At 32.5% G+C, this 23,809-nt stretch overlaps 1 protein-coding gene and 2 non-coding genes across 5 annotated transcripts in view; 1 reads left to right on the forward strand and 2 right to left on the reverse strand.

The window, feature by feature from the left end:
* The window catches only part of HBS1L (HBS1 like translational GTPase), a 98,892-nt gene that overhangs the window by 59,902 nt on the left and 15,181 nt on the right, over positions 1-23,809 (reverse strand). For 2 of the 3 annotated variants that reach the window (XM_053592756.1, XM_053592755.1), the window contains exon 4: positions 19,944-20,138. In XM_053592756.1, coding sequence (XP_053448731.1) covers positions 19,944-20,138 — 195 coding nt within the window. Of the gene's footprint in view, positions 1-18,534; positions 18,751-19,943; positions 20,139-23,809 lie in introns of all 3 variants that reach the window. The other variant, XM_053592754.1, reaches the window with a different exon arrangement.
* LOC128587040 (small nucleolar RNA SNORA61) lies at positions 20,344-20,480 on the forward strand. The gene has a single exon (XR_008380471.1). It is a non-coding gene; the product is annotated as a small nucleolar RNA SNORA61 (small nucleolar RNA).
* On the reverse strand, positions 21,909-22,015 carry LOC128586939 (U6 spliceosomal RNA). The gene has a single exon (XR_008380395.1). It is a non-coding gene; the product is annotated as a U6 spliceosomal RNA (small nuclear RNA).

A 23,809-nucleotide genomic window follows, 5' to 3' on the forward strand; every position in this document is an offset into this window, starting at 1 on the left:
TGTATCATGGAATAGTATATAATCACCAAAAAGAATAAGATAAGACTACTCTAGCTGACAGTGTAATACGCCCCTCCCCCAAAGAAAATAAAAAACAGTATGTATACCTTTTATTTACAAAAAAATAAGAACTCTATATGCATGTATTTTTATATATGATTACGGGAAAAAACATAAACTGGACTTTAAAATGGTTACGTGGAGAAAAGGGCAGTAGCTAATATTCCCCAAAAGCCTTACATAAAAATAAATAAATAAATAAACAAGAAAGAATACTTTCTTTCTTTGAACTACCTTTAGTTATCATTTCTTGGGCATTTTCCATGGCTAAAACAGTACATCAACTGCATCACGTGGGTTATTTTACTTCTAGAAACATGTATTTTTTTCTTATGGATGAATGGTAATTTTGGCAATGTCAATATGTAACAGGATATTCAATACATCACGGACACAATTCTCAGGAATGCACAGGTAACTGCCATCACAACAGGCTCAAGAAAAACTGTATAATTTATCTTTTACTTTTATCCACTCATTTATGAATGAAAACTTCAATACAAATATAAAATCATTCCATAGAGTATAACATAATGCTATCAATGCTATTATGATTAATAATTAAATGTAAGAAGTAAATCTTTCTGAAGGGAAACTTAATACGTGCTAAAAGCCTTAAAAATACCCATACATTTTTATTCAGCAATACCACTCTAGAACAATATATTTTATACAACTGAAAATGTACAAAATGTTTACTGATGTATTTTTATAACAGTAAACTAAAATTTTTACAATAGAAGTTTGCTTAAATAAAATACCAGACAACTAGACAATGCAATACTATGAAATCTAAAATTATAAGTATAAAAAAAGTTAATGTGTGTCTCTCAGGGGCATGATGAAGTTAAAATGGGTTTAAAAAAGGTATGACCCCATTTTTTAAAAAAAGAACTAATATACCCTCCTATATACAAACACATGCAAAGTAATAAAAATGAAGACTAAGGTGTTAAAAACATTGTTCTGAATGTTGGTTCTGCCATTTATAAGTTTGTGGATTTGGGGAAGATGTTTAGACATTTTGTTAAGTTCAGATTTTCCAGGTATAAATCTAGGATAATAATCCCTGTTCTTTATGATTCTTGTGAATATTAAGTGATAGCAAGTATAAAACATTTAGTACAGCATTTAGTGTAGAGTATTATTACGGCTTAAATGTATCAAAATGCTACATAGTTCAAAATTCTGCATGAGATTAGGTGTGTGTTTTTTCTTACATTGGTTCATTTGGATTGTTTGTCTATTATTTAACTTTATACTTAAAAATGACACCAAGCTAGCAACTATAAAAAATTAAATTCTATGGTATTTTAAGTAAATAGAATTGTTGCCTTAAGTAAGGAATCAAAGACCACGAAGTGATTTAAAATTTAAATAGACTAAAAAAAGATTATTTCTTATGACTATTAATTTGCAGGGATTTAGAAACTGATGCCAATTCTCCAAACAGGAATGTTGTGAGGCTCTTAGGTAAGTAATACTAGCAGAAAAAATCTTTAGAACAATTTTTAAATATCCCAGTAATTATAAAGCTGTTCTCCCTAATAAGAAATTCAATTTTACCCTTAAGATACTTATGACTACACAAGAACATACAAAGCCTGACACACAGTCGAAATTCAATATATTGATCCACTTCCCTAACTTCACTTGAAAGGTAGCAGCTCACAGAACAGAAACTTTACATAAAACCAAGACAAAAATGCAGTAGTAAGTTCAGAGTGAAAGTATTTGGCTGTATTTTGGTACTTCTATTAAATCTAAGGACCTAGCCCCAGAGAAGCTACAATAAAGCTCTTACCTAAGAAGTTTGTGCCTGGAGTTTTATGTCCCAATGCCTAGTATATTTTTCTAATTAAAAAATAAAAATAAAAAGCATGCTGGCTAAATTGAGTTCCCTGCTAATGTACTTAGCAATGCTTAGTATATAACAAGGACTTAATGGTATTAAAAGGATTTATAAGTGCCTTAGAATGAAACAAAGTATACCTATACACAAATACATATAATCTGATTATCATTTGTAAGGTTAAAAACAATAAGGTAATTAGTTCTAAAGGAAAACTCGGTATCTGACATTCACGCCAATTCATATGTGGTACTGGCTATTCATAAAGAAGACAAGCTGTTTTGAGAGTCTAAAGTAAATTATTTTTAAATTAAGCAATTAGTGTTTCAGTTTTTCCATTGTAGGTGTATATACAAAGAGAATCTTAAAACATACCTGAAAACATTCTGAACTAACGTTTTTTCACTGAAATAAACCACTTCTTTTCAAAAAGCCCACATTTTAAGCAAAAAGCCAATTAATTCTGGAACTTTTTATAGAAGTATAAAATTCCTCTAATTGCTTAAATAAAAATGCTCAATGATGGATAAATTAGTGAAAAAAATTTTAATAAAAAATGTATTTAAAGGGGGAAGCTCCCAAAAAGTTGCAGTTGAATATGCCTGTTAGCAACCTACCAAAAAGGATTAAAGTAAAATGAAACATATTTTTTTTTTTTTTTTTTGGCCAGGGCTGGGTTTGAACCCGCCACCTCCGGCATATGGGACCGGCGCCCTACTCCTTGAGCCATATATTTTAAAAGTTATTATTGAAAAGTTCACACAGATTTAGCAGTTGTCATAATATCTCATATTAATAATCTTCCTTTATAATACAGACTTTACAAAGTAATCATAAAACTTATTTCCAAGATAAGAATAAAATCTCAAAAATACATTTGACCTGCAAAGGGAGAAAGAAGAGGTGGCATCTCCTCATAAAAATCTAACATCACATTTAGTCACAAAGGTAATAACTACAAAAGAAACAAATACAGCACAATAAGCAGGCAAAGAAAAATGATCTTGTTCTGAATGTTCATAGCTCAATCTTTTTTTATTTTTTAATTTCCTGAATCTGGTCTAAAGAACAACCTGCCATTAAGGACACAAAAATTTGATGCAATCATCATCTGAGTATAGTTATAATATTACAAAGATATTCAAACAGTGTATGCCAATGTATACACCTACATTGTATACAGTGTATACAACTACAAAAATAGCAAGAATGCTAGAACAGAATAATTACTATCTTCATTATGTAAATTAGGCTCTATTTTCTAAATAACAACTCAAAGAAAAAGCTAGATAAAATTCTAAAGGAAAAGAAAATATATAATAGATTTCTAACCTGTATAAGCAAACTAGTATTGCTTAAAGCAAACCATATCAAAAATAGTTCAATTATAAATAATACTGAAGTCTATTTCTCCAAATCCTACACTTAAACATCAATTTTCTTAACAAATCTGTTTATTATAAACATTTGTCAGCTGCTTTATTTCTGATAAATACCAATTTTGAGAACTCTAAATAATATTAAATTATATATGGTTCTTTGTCAGATTTACAGACTGACTATTTTTTCTCAATGCTTACTTTTTATTAACAATAACCATTTTTCTAAATCAAACTAAATTCAATGTTAGGAAAAGGCTCAATAACAACCATAAAAGTGAAACTTCAGTTAACAATCATCTATTTAGGCTGACTTCATAATAAAATTTTTCTGTTAAGATTTTCCTTTAAAACAATAATAGTATACATACTTTAATTTCTGAATTTTTCTGTAGACGAAAACAAAGAGTATGTTATTCAGTTTTATAGTTCGAGAAACTCTTGGTAGGTTTAACATAGCAAGGAAAATAACATCAGAAAACTACAAGATTATTTCATATTTTACTTGACAAATACATGCCCTTTCAGCAGTTCACTCACATGAATGTATAACAAAAGTAATGATAACTCCTTCTAAGGTTATGTGTATTAGCTATTGGGGACTTTCAATATATGTTAATAAAATGAACATATGATATAAGTGTTATCTAAATTAAGAAGACACGTTAAATTAAGGTATTATTTTAGAAATTAGATTTCCAATTCATTACCATAAAAGGCTAATTTTATGTAGATACTAAAAGGTTCTCATTCCACATTTATAAAAATATTGAAAAACTCTCTGAATAAGGAAAAAAAATTTCCTTCCAAACTGTTTAGTGTATCAGGTTGATATAAACACTGGAATCACTATACCAAAACTCCTAATAAACCTTTAATGCAAGGTCTGCCACATCACATACCTAGAAGGAAATTACAAGGATCTCAGACCAGTCTGATTTCACAGTCGAAAAGGGGCTATCTATCAAGTGTCCTTGGAAAAAAATATCCAGTTAAAGAGCCAAACCAAAGTTGTTTCCGGGCAGCGCCTGTGGCTCAAGGAGTAGGGCGCCGGTCCCATATGCCGGAGGTGGCGGGTTCAAACCCAGCCCCAGCCAAAAAAAAAAAAAAAAACAAAGTTGTTTCCATTCTTCTCACCTAGAGCCCCAAAACAAAACAAGAAAAGGCAGAGGGGTGGAGAGAAATAGAACACTCCACCTTCAACAAAAATAGGAACCAGTTGTAACACAAAAACAGACTAGGAAGAGCATCTATCAAACTAAAAGCACACAAGGCTACTTATAACTGCAGATTTTGTCCAGAAGGCATAGTTCTCCCAAGGTGGAGGCATACCTAGAGGATCCACCCAAGGAGCCACTGTGAAAACAGCAAGATCTGGAGATGTGCGAAGGCTGAGGAGTAATGTCAGAACCCATCTACACCAAGGACAAGGAAATCACAAAAATTTTCAAAAAAGAATTTCACAGTCTTTTAGAACTTCTATTTTGCCTCAAAGGGGTAAAACCAGCAATGCTGAGAAAACTGAGCTGAAACATGACCTAAGGACAAAGTATGCATAAAGTATGCCCCAAGTTCAAGAGTAAAAGATGGACCAAACTCAATCACCTCACTTCTCCCTGTATCATTGTCCATAATACACTGTCAAAAAAAAAGAATTCCCCTTTTTTTCATATATGAGAAATATTCAAACAGGATACCATAGAAGCTAAAGAAAAATACTATAAGAATGAATAACAGTGGAAAAATAAGTAAAAAGCAGATGATAAATACACAGCAGATGAAAGAGAAAAGAACGGGGTTGGTAAGTTTGATGATGTCAAAGACAGCAAAAAAATACAGTCTCTCTTTTTAAGAAGAAGAGGCACAGAGGATGAAAGAAAAGAAACAGTGACAAATGACTTGAGAAAAAGTTGAAAAGTAAGCCTGCAGAGCTCAGGAGAAGATGGAAGGGGAGCAGGGAACCACTACACACATAAAAGCCACACTAGAGGCAGCAGAATCAGGCTAGCCAGCAACAGGCAGTCACAGAAAACAGCAGAGTAATACGTGCAAAGTCCTCCAGGGAAGAGAACTCTCAACTATCATTTGTCAATTTCTCATGCAAATACAGGCCACAAAAAGCACTTTCAAGCATTTAATAACTCAGGAAATATTTTGCACATGCATATTTCAGACAAAGGGAAAGGTGAGGAGTTGATCAATATGTCAAAGTAAATCAGAGACAACCATGAGATTCCCTTTAAAATAACTACAGATTAAAACTAAGAAACTTTTGATTACAGAATAAAATGAAAATACTATACATCCTGACAATAAATAAATGATATGACTAAAAATTTCAGGAGATAAAGTGGGAGACAGCAAGTATAAGAAAATGCAACTCTTGATGAGCTTAATTTTGAAAGGTAGGACTTATTAAATAACTGTTTAAAAGTTAATTCAATTAACAAAAGTGTGAATATATTATCAAAAGTAAACCTTACCTAAGAACTTAAAATACCAGCAAAAATTAAGAGCAATAGAGAAGTACAAATATGTTAATTTCTTCATTTTTTATAGTGAGAGATCAACACATAGTTTAATGCTAGCAAATTCTTAAAAAGTTAAAGTATGTTTTTAAATTATTAACTATAAAATTTCCAAGTTATCAAAGATTATATATGAAGACCAAAACAAAGATTAAATCATATCTCAAAATATGTATGTATGAAAGACTGCAACTTTTTAAAAAATGACAGAGGGTATTACACCTATTATAGCAATCCCAACCATGGAAAAACCCCACAAAGATTCTCTGAAAAACCCAAGTGTACACCAGTAAAGGAGATACAACTAAACCAAGGTGTCTCAAAATACTGAAAGCAAAAGGATAGACAAATAAAACTTAGAGAAAGTAGCAATCACGACATGTTAAGCTGAATTTATAGCAAATAGTATAAAACTAGCAAAAAGAAAGCTTTATATTAATGAAAAATTAAAATCCATAGAATGAGCATATATATCTTTACCTATCAAAATTTATACAGAGTAAACTCTGTAGGAAATAAGATGAAATAAAATTGCAAAGATGCTATACAGTAACCACTCTCACCCTGTAACCAATCAAAGAAACTCTAAGAAATAGATTATAACTGAAAATACTGAACTTTCTAACAATTCTACAATTAACTAACAGAAATACAGTAGGATGTCTGTAAGATGAACACCAAAGGGAATAGAACACACTAGTCAACACGTGAAGGTAGTCAACATAAGGATTTAGGTCAATGCACTGATACACATACACATGGTGCATGTCTGGTCTAGGAAAATTAGGTCAACTTAAGGAGGTGGTCAATGTAGAGAGGCTGTCAACTATGGAGTTCTATTGCACATCATATTTTGTATTCCACAAAAAAAAAAAAAAAAAAAGTACAGTTGACAATTGACTGTGAAACCATTATAAAATTGCACTGGGCCACAAAGAAAAAATCAACTTCAAAAGGTAAAGAGCACAAATCACATTCTCTGATTAACAGTACAATAAAACCAGTAATCACAACAAAAGTAAACAAAACTCTCCCTACAACCTAAAAATTTTTAAATTCTCTCAGACTTTTGGCTTAAGGAAATCAAAATCAAAATTGTGTATTATTCAGAAAATAACAGTAACTTTACAAAAACCCATAAGCTACAGCAAATGCATTATTCACAAGAAAAATAAGAGCTATAGAGATATAAGTCAGTAAATTGATGTATACCAATTTTAAGGTAGGAGAAAAGAAGGAGAGAAGTATAGGGCTAGATTCCAACCTAATAGTTAATTTCTTAAAACCTTAAGTATATGTAATAAAATGTTAGTTTCTGTTAAAGTTGTAGCTCCATGGATATTTGTTATATTATTTTCTGTGTTTTTCTTTTTAAAATTTCATAAATTAAAACTAACTTTTAAGATAAAGAGTTAAAAATGCATTTAAGTTAAATATTCTGCTCAGAGAAGTAGTAGTCAATTAAAACCAGTAGAACTAATCATCAATCTAGGAGCCAACCTTTGGGGAAGAAAAAACAAGATGAACTGCAAGGCAGTAATCAAGGAGGAAAAAAGCTCAGTGGAGGGGAACGCGAAGAGTAGAGGAAAGAAAACAATACCGAAGAATCTAAAAGAGTAGGGCATTTGGTATAATGCGCAACAAAAATACATTGTCACCATGGATGAAATGGATAGTTTTCTAAGAAATTTAAACCTTTCAAAACTGACTCCAGAATATTCAGAAAGATGAATTCTATCATAAAACAAATAATTTCAATACTATTTAAATTATTCAAGGATAAAGAAAAACACAGTGAATTTTCTGTATAACCATCACAAGGAAAAAAACAAATCCTACAAAGAGCGGGCACAAACACACTGTTATATATTAGTTTTATGAAGAGACAGAATCATCTTAAATGTTAGCAAATAAAATCTATTACATTAAAAGAACAATCTACCATGACAAGCCGAAGATTTTATAAGACTAGATCAACACTAGAAAATCTACTAAGATAACATAATTCTTAATATTACCTAAGCATGTATGGAAACAGCATTTTTCCCTTCCAAAAAATCTCTTGATATCATTAAACACAACAATAAAAATTATAATTAGATTTTTCTCAGTACCTTGACAAGCTATTTCTACATTTCATATAGAAAAAAGAGCTATGTGAGATAACTCAGGAAAACTATAAAAAAGAAAAATACAAGGCAGCCTACAAAATATTAAAACTGAACATTAATAAAAAATAATAGTAATTTATTTGTACAAAATACCAAAATACAGACAAATGGAAGGGAATTTGTATATGTCAAAGATGACATTTCAAAAAAAAAAAAAAGACTGTATAATTCAACAAAAGGTATTGTGATAAATCCATCTTTTCATTTAAAAGAAAAGATGTTGATGGAGAAACCAGATTCATTAATATCAGCTAGATGATCAAAGATACAAAAATAAAAATATGAATCTGTCAAAAGTATTAGAAGAAACAATAATAATTTCTTAAAATTATCTTATAGGAGAGTAGCACTTTCAAACAAAAACCCATAAGAAAAAAAGACTAATAAAATTTAAAATTTATTTTCTATTATAACATATGACCTGGGAAATGACAAACCAGGACTCACAAAAAGTATTTTCCATCCATAGAACAATTTTTATGAAGACTAATTTCCTTAGTATAAAAATATGTATATATGTATATGTGCATACGTAGATCCACACATGCACACATACATATATTCCTAAAAATTATAAAATGAAAGATAAACCAGCAAAAACAGGCAAAGGTTAAGAGCAGAGAGTTCTAAGAAAAATATAAATTTAAATATACAAGGCAGTCAGCAATTACCAGGCTGGCATAATACCAAAAAAAGTAATACCCATATCTGTAGAAATTTGGACAAAAATACTCACAAACTCATGGGAAGGAAATTAGTACAATCCCTATTAAGGGCACTTAGGTAGTTAGTATCTAACCAAAATGTTTAAGTATATAAATTCTATTCCGAGAAATGTAGGATGTTCATTTTTCATTAGCAATAGCTACTGGAAACACTTAAAATGTTCATCAACAGAGGTTGTTTAAATAAATTATAGTGCAATGCTACAGAATTCTACATAGCTTTTAAAGAGAACGAGACTGATCTGTATATACCAGTAAAGAAAGATCCTATAAAATACTTGTTATTAAGTGACACAGATATATGTCTTATAGTATTCTTCCACTTGTGTAAAAATGTATATGTACATTCACATACATTCTTCTCTCCTAAAAAGAAGAAATAATTTGTTTACAGGGGCTTCCCCTAAGGAACAAGACTGTGGGACTATATTAGGAAAGACTCAGTTTTATTTAAACTCCTTTCCTACATTTACATACTAGACATTCTAAGTTGGGGATACTGCAGTGGATACACACAAAATTCCTACATCTTTAGAATTTACATGGAAGAGAGAGAATGGGGAGAACAAAGGAGACATATAAGAAAAAAAGCTATGTATACAACACACACAATGTCAGATGATGCAAGTGCTGTGAGGAACAATAACCCATGGTTACACGTTAAAGGATATATATATGTGTATGAAGGGAATTGTGATTCATACAGGACAGTGATAAAGAAGTACAGTGAACTATGGGCACACACTAAGGCCCCGTCCACCCCACAACTGGGCATCAAGTAATAGCTAAGTACACCTGAAGAGCAACGAGCCGGGGGTAGACAACCCTACAGAAGCGGAGGAAACGCAGGTAGAGGTGCTCTAACGTCGCTGTGGGTAAGGAGAAAGTCACAAAGAGAAACACGTTCATAAAGTTCATATGGGTAATTCTGCCAAAACCTGTGGGTTGCGACCCCTTTGGGGGTCGCCTAAGACCATCCCGCATATCAGATATTTACATTACGATTCATAACAATAGCAAAATTACAGTTATAAAGTAACAATGAAAATAATTTTATGGTTGGGGGTCACCACAACATGAGGAACTGTATTAGAGGGTTGCGGCATTAGGAAGGTTAAGAACCACTGTCATAAAGGAACTTAGAAAATGAAAGAAAAAAAATAAAGAACTTAAGGAGATACAACTAGATTTTTATTTTTAAAAGTTATTCTGGCTACAGTGTAGAAAGTATCTTAGGGGGAGATAAACTGAAAAGTCAAGAAATTAGTTAGCTACATGGGTAATTCTGCCAAAAGCTAATGGCCTTGAAGTGAGAAAGTAGCAATAAAGATGGAAAGTAGTAGAACAAAAAAATATACAAGCAATCTTTATTATTCACAGATTCTATCCTTGTAAATTCACCTACTCACTACAATTTCTTTAATCACTACTCTTTTTTTTTTGTTATGAGGATTTATTTATTTAGTATTTTTTTATTAAATCATAGCTGTGTACATTAATCCAATCATTGGGTACAATGTGCTGGTTTTATATACAATTTGAAATGTTTTCATCAAACTGGTTAACATAACCTTCACGGCATTTTCTTAGTTATGCAGTCACTCAAAAACATGTGCAGAAAGTGAAAAATTAAAAGTCACTGCACATGTAAATTCCCAGGTGAGGTCAAAAGGAGACACAAAACAAATGACAAAAGAGATACAAGTTATCAAAAGTTAGAGATTCAACAAAAGTAGTCCTAGGGGAAAATTCACAGCTTTAAACACCAACATCAAAAACACAAATAAATCACAAAGCAATTACCTAATGAATAATCTCAAAGCACTTGAAAAAGAAGAGCAAACCAAACCCAAACCCAAGAGAAGAAAAGAAATAACTGAAGTCAAAGCAGAATCAAATGAAACAAACTGAGAATAAGAAAACATAAGGCTGGACGTCATGGCTCACGCCTATAATCCTAGCATCTGGGAGGCCGAGGCAGGTGGATTGCCTGAGCTCACAAGTTCTGAGTTCAAGACCAGTCTGAGCAAGAGAGAGAGACCTCATGTCTCAAAATAGCCAGGCATCGGGGAGAGCACCTGTAGTCCCAGCTACTTGGGAGGCTGAGGCAAGAGAATCACTTGAGTCCAAGAGTTTGAGGTTGCTGTGGGCTATGATGCCACAGCACTCTACCCAGGGAAACAAAGTGAGACTCTGTCTCAAAAAAAAAAAAAAAAAAAAAAAAAAAAGAAAGAAAGAAAGAAAGAAAAAAAAGAAAACAACAGAGACAATTAATGAAACAAAAAAGTTGGTTCATTGAAAACATAAACAAAATTGACAGACATCACTAGATTAACCGGAAATACAAAAGAAAGGACCCAAATAAGCTCAGGGAAAAAGGAGATATTACAACTGATACCACAGAAATATAAAACATCATACCTGAATACTCCAAAAACCTCTATGCACATAAATTCAAGAACACTGAGGATAATGACAAATTCCTTGAAACATACAACCTTCCTAGGCTCAATCAGGAAGAAATATAACTCGTGAACAGACCAATAATCAACAAGAAAATGGAAGCAACAAAAAAACTTCCAACAAAAAAAAAGCTCCAGAACAGATAGTTTAACAGCTGAATTTCATCAGATCTAAAAGGACTGATACCCATACTGCAGAAGTTATTTTATAACATAGAGGAGAAAGGAATCCTCCCCCAACTCATTCCACAAAGCCAGTATCACCTTGATATCAAAGCCAGGAAAGAACACAACAAAAAAAGAAAAGCAGAGACCAATATCCCTTATGAACACAGATGCAAAAATTCTCAATATAATTCTAGCACATTGAATTAAACAGCACATCAAAAAAACAATCTATCATGACTAAGTGGGCTTCGTCCCAGGGATGCAAGAACAGCTCAATATACATAAACTGATAAATGTGGTTCATTACATAAACAGAAGCAAAAACAAAGATCATATGATAATCTCAACAGATGCAGAAAAAACATTCAACAAAATTCAGTACCCTTTCATGACAAAAACACTTAACAAAATAAGCATAGATGGAACATATCTCAAAATTATAAAAAAGTTGAAAGCATTCCTACTTAGAACTGGAACAAGACAAGGATGCCCACTGTCACCACTTCTTTTCAACAAAGAATGAGAAATCCTAGCCAGGGCAATCAGGCAAGAGAAAAAAATTAAGGATATGAAAACTGGGAAAGAGGAGGTAGGTCAAACTATCACTCTTTGCTGATGACACGATCTTATATTTAAAAAGCCCCCAAAGACTCTACCAATAAACTACTGGAATTGATAAAAACAACAAAGTCTCAGGTTACAAAATCAATATACAGTAGCGTTCTTATATACCAACAACAGATAAGCTAAGAATCAAATCACAGACTCAATACCTTTCACAATAGCTACAAAAAAAAAAAAAAAAATACGTAGGAATATATTTAACCAAGCAGGTGAAAGGTGTCCACAAAGAGAACTACGAATCACTGAGGAAGGAAACTGCAGATGATATAAACAAAGGGAAAAACATATCAAACTTATGGATCAGCAGAATCAACATTGTTACAATGTCTGTATTACCCAAAGTGATTTATACAGTCAATACAATCCCCATCAAAATTTCAATGTCATTTTATGCAGATCTAGAAAAAATACTTCCACAAGAAAAATAATTCTTCTTTTCGAACCAGAGAGCCCAAATACCCAAACCAACCTTAAGCAAAAGGAACAAATCTGGAGGCATCATTTTACCAAGTATTATACAAGTTTATAGTAATCAAAATGGCATGATACTGGTACAAAAACAGAGACACAGATCAATGGAACAGAACAGAGAACCCAGATACAAAACCATCCACACACAGCCAATTCATCTTGGACAAAGCACATAATAATATACACTGGGGTAAAGAATCACTATTAAATGAATAGTGCTAGGAAAACTGCATAGCCACGTATAGAAGACCAAAACAGGATCCCTATCTCTCACCACTCAGAAAAATTAATTCAAGAAGGATAGCAGACTTAAATGTAAGGCATGAAACCGTAAGAATTCTACAAGAAAATGTTGGAAAGACTCGTCTAGGTATCAGCCTAAGCGAAGATTTTATGAAGAAGACCCAAATGGCAATCATAGCAACAACAAATATAAATAAATGATATTTGATTATTTTAAAAACCTTCTGCACAGCCAAGAAACAAATCAACAGAACAAATTGGCGATTTGCAGAAACCGTACATCACAAACCATATTCACAAACTGTACATCTGATAAAAGGCTAATCACCAGAATCAACAACAAACTCGAACAAATTAGTAGGGAAAAAAATATCAAACAACTCCATTAAAAATAGGCCAAAGACATGGACAGAAGCTTTGCAAAATACAGACTGATGGCCAATAAAAATGGAAAAAAAACTCAACATTACTAGTCACTAATCATCAAGAAAATGCAAATCAAAACCACAATGAGTGACCACCTAACCCCAATGGCTTTTATCAAAAACTCTAACAACAATAGATGTGGTGTGGACAAAAGAGAAAGGAATGCCTATACACTGTTGGTGGGACTGCAAACTAGAACAATCTCTATGGAAAATGACACGGAGATCCCTCAAAGAACTGAAAGTAGACCTACCATTTGATCTAAAAACCCCACTACTGAGTATTTTACCCAAAGAAAAAGAAGTCATTTTATCAAACAGACACTTGCACAAAATGTTTATTGCAGCACAGTTGACAATCGCAAAGATGTGGAATCAACCCAAGTGCCTATCAACTGATGAGTGGATTAACAAAATGTGCTGTATATATACATATATCATGGAATGCTATACAGCCATGAAGATGACTGTAGATCCTTCCACTGTTATCTCTGCAATTACATTGCTAATATTCACCAACCTATACTTTAATAGTGTTTCTGTGTGTCCTAAAAAGTTAAAAGGATATAAAAAATTTTACCCTATGGAAATCAAGAATTCTAAATGCCAATTATTTTAAAAGAAATTCTTCACAACCAGGTAGTTTGGGGTTTTTTTTAATTTGTTTATAAAGACATAAAGCAGTACCTTTAGCATAAATTATTAAAATATCATTCAAACATATCAAGTTTATATAGAAAATCCTAATGGGTAAGTTATGTTTTCACACTTGATTTAAGAGAACCTCAAAATCATAAATTCTTTCAACATAGCTTTTACAAAGTATATTTATACACTCGAAATGTGACAAGATTTTTACAACCTAAAAATTACAATTGTAACATACAACTGCACAAGCTGAGCTTTATGTAATTATAAGTATACAGATAAAAGAAAAGAAGTATAGAAGTTCCTATTAATCCTTCTTGTATAGCCAACATTATCTTTATTTGTAATTTGTTCCACTGTTGATTTACTAAAACAATTTCAAAGCTACTACAAAACTGATTTATAACCAAATACATACTTGTGTGAACATAAAACAGATAACTTATTGATACAAAGTTCTTTTTTCAATATACAATGTGTTATTTGTTTATCTGTAATGGTCCACATATAGATTCCTGGTCAATTTAAAAATTCATTATTAATAAAAAAAATAAAAATTCATTATTTTTCTACATAACTGTATTTATCTTATGAGCTTCCTTTTATACACCAAAAAAAGCACCTTATGAGTTTTACCCCTATTATGACGATTAGTTACATGATCTCCCCCTGTGTAGTAAAAATTAAATATAAAACACTAAGAATAGTTATTACTACTTATGAGGGCAAAAAAGGATAAAAGAAAAGCTCAAGAAAAAAGGATTCAAAGCTAACGGGAAGAAAAGAGGTTAACATGCCAGTTTAGTAACTAGGAAAAGGGTAAAAGGTAAAATAAAAAGAAAAGGAAAATGTTCTATGCAGAAATGAAACCCTGGTTCTTGGCAATTAATTGTAAAAAAAAACACTATATCTTAAAAAAGCCAACTAAAGACTTTAGAATGCAAAAGGACAAAACATTCATGAATATCAGATATTCTAAAAAAAAGAAATGAACAAAAATGGTAATTTTTAATGTCTTTTATATTTTATACCATTTAGAATATAATTATAATATTACTTCTATTCCTAAAGTAAAATGTTAGTGCATTTGGTTATAATGCAAATAAAAATGGCTTTGAATCTCAAAATTGATATTTAAACCAAAAATAATGTAAACCATAACAGCACACCTGAGCTACCAAGACAGTAGTCAGTCAATACACAGCAGCAAGTGCATAATATGCACTTAGTACAATCATCGGTCATGAGGAGTATATTCATGAATAAGCAGGTACCCATCCTTTTACCAAGACCTAATGGCCAAGGGTGGAAGGAAGAGAGATCTTCTTGTTTCCACCCTCAGAATCTCAGAGACTATGACATTCCCTCAGTTAACAGGGCTTATCATGTAACATGCCTGACAGGCTAACAGCCAAGACAAGGGAAATAAGAAGCCTGAAAACTTACTTAAAATATTGTTGCTTTCCCTTATCACCATACAATGTAATTTTATTCCCCACAAAAAGAATCTCATAAAGGTAGGTACAATCATGATTAGCTAGCAAAGGGAGAGCGAGTTCACGGTTCAAGATCTGCCACTTGGCCCTAAAAGTACTGTATTTTCACTTGAAAATTACTGTTAATAAAAGAAAGTAAGAGAATAGTGCCAGAATTCAACTATAATACAGGTTAAAAAAGTATTCATATGCAAAATGGACCACTAGTACATAGCACTTAATCGGGAATTATTATCAGTTACAAATTCTTAGAATATTCACTTCTAAAACAGAGACTGGCCCCGTACAAATCTAGTTTATGAGTCACATTCCTTAGTTTAAAATTACTAACATGTTTGATCAAGGTTAAAGACTAGAAAAACAAACTGAGCAGTTGGGGTAATTCAAATTTTAAAATTGATCAGAAAAGACAACTTGTGAATCTCCCTAAGCATCGGTATTATGTGCATTGATATACAGTTTAAAACAAAACCTGAAGATACCACAAGAAATCAGAAAATGTTAATCAATCGGATATACATTGAAATATGCAGTTAAAAACAAAACTGAAGACATCATAAAAAAATCAGAAAGCATTTAAAACAATGAAGGCATATGCCATTCTAACTTTTCCTACCAAATAATGAACATAAAAATATCAAACAAAGCTAAAAATATTGGAATGTCTTTCTGAAAATAAACACAAGTGATACAAAAAAATTTATCAAATGTAAAATGGAGTAGCTATTGAAGAAAAAGATTTCTTTACTAGGAAAAGGCCAGCTATTTTATTCTCATTAAGAAATAACATTTCAGATACAACTATTTTCTTTTTGTAAGTAATACTAATATCTTCATTGTATCACACAAAAGACCATAATTTCTAACTAGCAATTTTCCTTGGTATTTTCTAGAAATTATGAATTCAAGTTGGTCAGATGTTATCCTTCGCATTAATAATTCTGTATTTTTTTTAATTTCTTTTCTATAAGACAGTGTTTCTCAAGCAGAAGTATCCATCAGAGTCACCTAGGAATCATTTTGAAAATACATATTCCCAAGTGCTATCCCCCAGAGAATGACTCAGCATGTCTGGAGTAAAGCCATAGCACCTTTCTTGAAAGAATTCCCGCAGTGATATGATTGCTAGTTGAGGACCACTGCTTTGAGAGAATAGTCACCTACTTACTCTACTGACTACAAGGGCTCTTATACAATCCACCATAGCTGAAACTCTGTCGGGCACACAGCTATCAGTAATAAAAAGGAAAACTCCACATTTCATAAGTTATTGTAAAGAAAAAGTTAGAGAAACCTGGCAAAACGTCTGTTCAAAGAACATACAACCATACTTGAAAATACTTTCTATATATTTATTTTAAAGGGTACATTTAGGACAAATGGTTTTGAAAATGTATAAAAATAATTCATGTATTAATCCAACTTCTCTATTGACATGGTCCCTTCAAAGATTTTTATTATATCATCATTAAAAATATATTGCAACAGCTTCCATAATGCTCTCAAAAGACTGGAATTTAAGATTTTCTAATAGAAAAATTTTAGTATTTACCTGCAGAAAAATAATGAAACTAGGAATGATATCAAGGCTACATTATGTCTCAGCTATCCTATGCCACATATCATAAGAATAATCTTCACACTGAACTATAATAATCACAAGTGCTGGTATATTTAAGAACAAAGCACAAAAATATTTCATAGAAAAAAATCTCATCGTAAAAACTTACAAAGTTGAATGCTTCAAATAAAAATATCTGAGGGTTGATTTCACAATATCAAGTTTTCATATGCACTTCGTAAACATATACTCATCATAGACTATCAACTATCAGTTATCACTAAAAGGAGTTTGTAAAAAAAAAAATTCAGTGCAAAAATACATACCAACTGAAGTTGTTATCAACTGGCTTAAGACAATTTTAATATAAAAATCACAACCTGAATCGCATAATATAAAGTGATCCTATAAAGACATTAAATTAAAAATAAAAAGCTCTACAACAGTGATCAAGCTTTCCTTTTGTTACTATTCTCTAGCAAATGCTTTCTTTTGGTTAGCTTTTACAATGTCATCAGGAGATGCTGATTTGAAGTCAAATGGTGTTATTGCTACAAGAGGACTTATTTCTTTGTCCTTTATGTCTTGAACTTGTCTACTATAAAGAAAAGTCTTATAGAGGTCAAAGGTGCGTCGCTTGCAGCTTTTCAGTGGGTAACGAAGACACAAAGTTGAAGCAAAAGCTGAAGGTCTAGCAGCAAGGGCCTTGGTCCAAGAGAGAGAAAAAGGTGGTTTCCTAGTCAAAGGGCCCTTATTGTTTTTCTTATTATCCTCAGGAAAATTGGAATTTTTCCCTAACTTTGAACTTGGAACTTTAGTTCCTGATGGTGGAGCAACTGACGGGTCTACTAAAGGCTTTGGAGCAAAATCTGTGGTTTTTATAAGGACACTAAGATCAATATTTGAATCTATTCTAGGAGACCTCATTTCAGATAAACTGAGCTCAAAGGAATCTTTCATAATCGGAGAGTTGTCTACAGCAATTGTTTCTGCAATCAAATCAGAAAGCGACAAATTGTCAAGGTCTCTTGTGGGAGAAGCATTATGAAATGCCAAAGATGACAGAGATCCTGTTAATTCTGATATTCCAGCTGAAGATTGAGAGCGATTTGCCAGTTGTGACAGGGGAAAGGATCCCAAACTTAAATCTGTAAAACTGGCAGATGACTGGTTACAAAGATCAGATAAAGTAAAGCCTTGGCTTAGATTGTTTTCTTTGTGTTCCTGAAACAGTTCAGCTAGGGATGGATTTTCACGATGAAAATACTGCAAGTTGTCATTACTTAAAATGTAATTCTTGGCATTTTGTTCACCTAAAGAAACACTTCCAACTTCAGTCTTTTTACTAGCATTTAAATTATCAAGAGTTGTATTTTCCAATGAGCTAGTTAAGTGCAAAGAATTATTTGAACTTCCTAAGCTGTTTTGTACTGGAATGCTTTGGAAATCAGGTAGTGAATTATTTTGAACAAATAAAGAATTATTCGGTGTTGTGCTCTTTATCATTAAGGACTTTAAATCTGGTGTTTCTTTTAATGTAGAATCATCTTTGGAAACACATTCAGATGCATGAGGTCTTAACAAATCAGCATCTAGGTCCTTTGAAAGTAGAGTTCCCAAACTATCTGTGGATGATAATCTGACTGATCGCTGACTTTTACAAGAATCTCTTGGTATATCATGAATTAAGTCAGCTAGTGAAAAGTCTTTTGTTAACTTACATGATTCTAGTTTCTTTTCACTTTTAGGTCTGTCAAGTTTCTTTTTTCTATGATGTAAATAGTGACTTGGAACTAACGAATTATGATATAATCCATATTTTGCTACTGAGCTAGAAAAATCAAAGGGTTTCCTATTGCAATCCAAATGATTTGCTGTTTGAGGATAAGAACTTTGAACATTATTGGCTGAAATGTCAGAGGAAGAAAATAAGACTCCTTACCTTACAAGAGCCATTAATTTTCAGATGAATAAGTAGACATATGCAGAAGGCAGTCACCGCAACCAAAAGGAAACATAAATGAGGCATTTAATTACTAAATGCTTTTTGATTATGACGTGAAAAAAGTGATATTTGATCATTATTAAACATTAAGTGAACACTCAAAAACAAGAATAAAGTAGTATTACCTTCCGTTAACACCCTAAACTTCATACTTTGCTCACAGATAAATACAAATTTAAGTATCAAGCCAGTCAATGTTCTAATTCTCACAATGTGAGCTTTTACAGTAATTAAATTATAGTCAGGATTATCTCGAATTCAAAACTTCTTAAAATAAAAGGAAAATAATTAGGTTCATTTTCTTCTGTATTTTAATGCACTAAGAACAAACAAACAACAAACACCCTGCCATTTCTACTGCAAACTAAGAAACACTGTAAGATGACAGACTTATTCTCATAATGGTCAATTAAAAGCACGTACATGTGCCTCCCCACCTCTCCCCAAAACACTCTTATTACATGGTAACAGACTATATCCAACCTTGCTGTAGCAAAAATCTAGCCCACAGGTTTCATAACAAATCCCCATATTCATACTAACATCTATCAACCAATTAATACAATGGGACTAGCTCAGTTCCCCTTATATCCACTAAATTCCAAATTTAGCTCTAAATTCTACAAATTTAAAATTAAATATCTGGATATAAAATGCAAAATTAGTCTAATTATGATACTCATATTTAATAATAAATAAAATGAAATTATATTTATACATAATATAAGGATAAAGGAATTTTTTAGCATTAATTGGCTGGCTATTCATTTCTATTTCCTATTTCATTAGAGTTAAAAACAACAATTAAAAACTTTTCTAAGCTGTTAGCAAGAAGAAAAAAATACCTTGTGTTGTTTTATCTAATTTTATTTCCAGTGTGTTGTGGTAGATATGAAAACAAGTAATGAAATAACAAAAAAACAAGCTATAACAGAAGGAAAGGAACAATAGTCACCCAAAAATTCACAAACTACATGATCAACTGGTAATTATCAAGAGTTAACTGCAACATGCAAGATTTCCTTAACAGTTGGAGCAAATTAAAGTTTTTTTTAAAAGCTGAAGCAAAGTAAAGCCTCTCTTTAAACATTATGTAAAACTAGAAGAGAACAAGTACAGGCATACCTTTTTCTATCCTTCCTGTAGATAATGCCTCCTCACTCTTGTCCTTCAAATTCTGCACATTATCTTGTTCCAGAACCATGGACAAAGCCTTCTGCACATCAAACTTGTTCTTCAGAACTGCTTCAATCAGTATTTCATCTGGCACAGCATCACCAAGTACCTCTCTCATGTGATCAAGGCATGAATAAAGTCGAGCTAAAACAGACAACAGTGATCAAAACTACACTAAACGGTGCCAGGAAAGAACCCTTCCTCTTCAAAACTGAGAAAGATTTGAAACCATACTAGAATATTCAACTCTCCTTTCTCCTTGGCAAAAATTACTTATAATGATCATATTTTGTGTACAATATACCTATCTTCCCTTACCACAAGAAAATTCATTTAAGAAAGCACTAGAATTCTCCCGATTCCCCTTCCCATCAGATCTGAATACTGGTCTTGGTGGTCGTAAAAGGAGGAAAAGTAATACCGAAGCTGGCCTCACTCACTGTGTTGTACTGTGGTATATAGAGTGTGGGCGAGTTGCAAACAAGGTGAAAATTTAAAAAAAAATCACTAGATTACATGCCTCCTGAAAAACAATGACTAATAATTTTAACAAATATAGGCTCAGCGCCAGGAGCACAGTGGGTTAGGGTGCCGGCCACATACGCCAAGGCTAGCGGATTCGAACCCAGCCTGGGACTGCTAAACAACAATGACAACTGCAACAAAGAAACAGCCAGGCGCTGTGGCGGGCGCCTCTAGTCCAAGCTACTTGGGAAGCTGAGGCAAGAGAAACGCTTAAGCCCAAGAGTTGGAGGTTGCTGTGAGCTGTAACGCTACAGCACTCTACTGAGGGCAACACAGTGAGACTCTTGTCTCGAAAAAAAAAAATTTTTTTAAATGTATAAATTATATACATAAATAGCTATTTTCAGTCAATGAAAAAGTCTCTTGAATAATTCTGACTAAATTTCACAGTACATACTAATAACAATTTTCAGTCACCAATGATGATGGTATCTGCACTGATCATTTTTCACATGTACCAAAAAATAGGGGAGAGTGTGGTACTATTTCTAATTCATTGGTGAACCCAGTTAATCTCTAAGTCTATTTCTTACTCTTAAATTACTACTTTAAGTGTTCTTTTAGGCTAACTTTAGTTTTTTCCGGCCAACTAAATCACCCTAATGGCTTTTAAATACAGGAAAGATAATCTAATGTAAAAATACCATTAAAATGAGGCTGTTCAGTATTAACGATGTTCATTTTAAAAATAAAAAATTTAAACCTACAATTATCTTAACTATTTATGGACTTTTATTTTCTGATGACTGTTATTATAAAAAAGTAATTATTATTTCACATTTATTAATGACAGAAAATCCCTGAGAGCAGAAACTTTGTATCCCTAGAACCTAGTAGCCAATAATTAAAAATGAATATATTCATTTATATATTTGTCTAACACTTGATAATTTTCTTTCTTTTCCTTTTTTTTTTTTTTTTGGGAGACAGAGTCTCACTATGTCACCCGAGGTAGAGTGCAGTAGCATCACAGCTCACAGCAACCTCAAACTCTTGAGCTTAAGCGAGTCTCTTGCCTCAGCCTCCCAAGTAGCTGGGACTACAGGTGCATGCCACTAACACAGAGCTATTTTTCTTTGTCGTAGTTATCGTTGTCTGGCAGGCCCAGGCTGGGTTCGAACCCACCAGCTCCAGTGTATGTGGCTGGCACTCTAGCTGCTGAGCTATAAGCATGAGCTACACTTGATAATTTTCACAGAACTTTCATATGATTCCTTTCATAATTTTCCTAACACTACAAGCTAGATCTATAGGGTAAATTCTAACTTAATTTGAAAATCATGGCACTAAGTTAGCCATAATCAACACAGAACTGAAGTTCTTAGACTACTAAACAAAACCATTTCACAGAATTCAATTTTTTTAATTTCTAAATATTAAGGGGGTATAAAAAATATGGAATGCTTCATAAATTTATGTGTCATTCTTGCGTAAGGATCACACAAATCTTCTCTGTATCATTCCAATTTTAATATAGGTGCTGCCAAAGCAAGCACAGAATGCAATTTATATTTCATTGTACATCCTTACACGTTGAACAAAGACTCTACAGGCAATACTCTTCCTTCTTTAAAAAAAAATTATTTGATACTTTTTTCCATTGCTCTAATTATTAAAAATAAATCCATCAAATATTTGGGTCATTTGGCTTTGATTCAATCCAAGATTAACTTTAAAAGGTTGATAAGCTATACTGGAAAAATAATACCTATTTGATAAATACATAAATTACTGAAAATGGAACAGAATACATAGCATAGGGCCTCTTCTAATTATAAGAACTATTCTCTACACATACACAAAGAGGCAGCGTGCTGAGGGGGTTAAAAGTAGAGGTTATGGAATTAGACTGGCTTGGTTCACATCCTAATGCCACTTCCTTGTGGATATAAGTAACTGCTCAGCAAGTCACTGCTCTGTCTCGTTTTCTTCCCCTGTTGTGAAGATTAAAGATGCTAACACCTAAACGGTATGTATAACAGTACCTGGAGAGTATTTAGTGAAAGCTAACCACAATCATTATTACTGTCATCATGCAATTAACTCAGGTTGGAATGATTAACTTTCATTCTCAAATGTAACTTCAAATTTTATAACTTCTTAATCACCGTCCACTAAAGCACAGAAGAACAAGACTTCTACCTATTCCTACTCTCTCAGCACACAATGTTAACTGTAACATTTTCTTTAAAAATACAATTAAATAGTATTGAGAATTTCATACATCTCCAAACTTTTATACAGGTTTTCAACTTGCAGAATTAGTAAATAAATTCATTTTATTTCTTCTGTATCTGTTGTCTGCCTTTCTGTTTCTAATTTTTTATATTTATGCTTTCTCTCCATTTTTCATCATTTTAGCAACTGATACAGAAATACTGTACAACAAAATATTGTATTTTGTTGATTTATTCAAAGATCAGCTCCCAGATTTCATAAATTTCTTTATTTTTAAAATTATTATAAATGTACAATTTAAAAACATTTATAGAACAAAGCCATACTCTAGACCAGTGGTTCTCAACCTTCCTAATGCTGGAACCCTTTAATACAGTTCCTCACGTTGTGGTGACCCCCAACCACAAAATTATTTTTGTTGCTCCTTCATAACTGTAATTTTGCTACTGTTATGAATCGTATGTAAATATCTGATATGCAGGATGTATTTTCATTGTTACAAAGGGGTCACAACCCACAGGTTGAGAACCGCTGCTCTAGACAAAGAGCAAATTTGACTCAGCCGTGCTCACTATCAACAGATGACATTACCATTACACCTGGCCATTTTAGATCTATCAATCTATGGCCTAATATCAAAAGCAATGTCATGTTTGAAACTTACTTATAAAAGAATAAAGCAAAAATACAAATATCTTTGTTAAAATGTTTAAGAGAGTTGAAAAGCAAATTCAGAACCAATGTCATTATCATGTACAAGTTCTATCTTGAAACTTAATTTACACAGATAATAAACAATCCAGACACTTATATAATGTTACTTTAGACTTCAACTTTTTTTAAACCTCTTGGGACCTAAAATCTTTCTTTTTTTTTTTTTTTTTGTAGAGACAGAGTCTCACTTTATCACCCTCGGTAGACTGCTGTGTCATCACGCTGCTCACAGCAACCTCCAGCTCTTGGATTTAGGTGATTCTCTTGCCTCAGTCTCCCAAGTAGCTGGAACTACAGAGGCCTGCCACAATGCCCAGCTATTTTTTTGTTGCAGTTCAGCCAGGGCCGGGTTTGAATCCACCACCCTGGGTATATGGGGCTGGCGCCCTACGCACTGA

The sequence above is a fragment of the Nycticebus coucang genome, chromosome 5, assembly GCF_027406575.1.
Source record: "Nycticebus coucang isolate mNycCou1 chromosome 5, mNycCou1.pri, whole genome shotgun sequence".
NCBI lineage: Eukaryota > Metazoa > Chordata > Mammalia > Primates > Lorisidae > Nycticebus > Nycticebus coucang.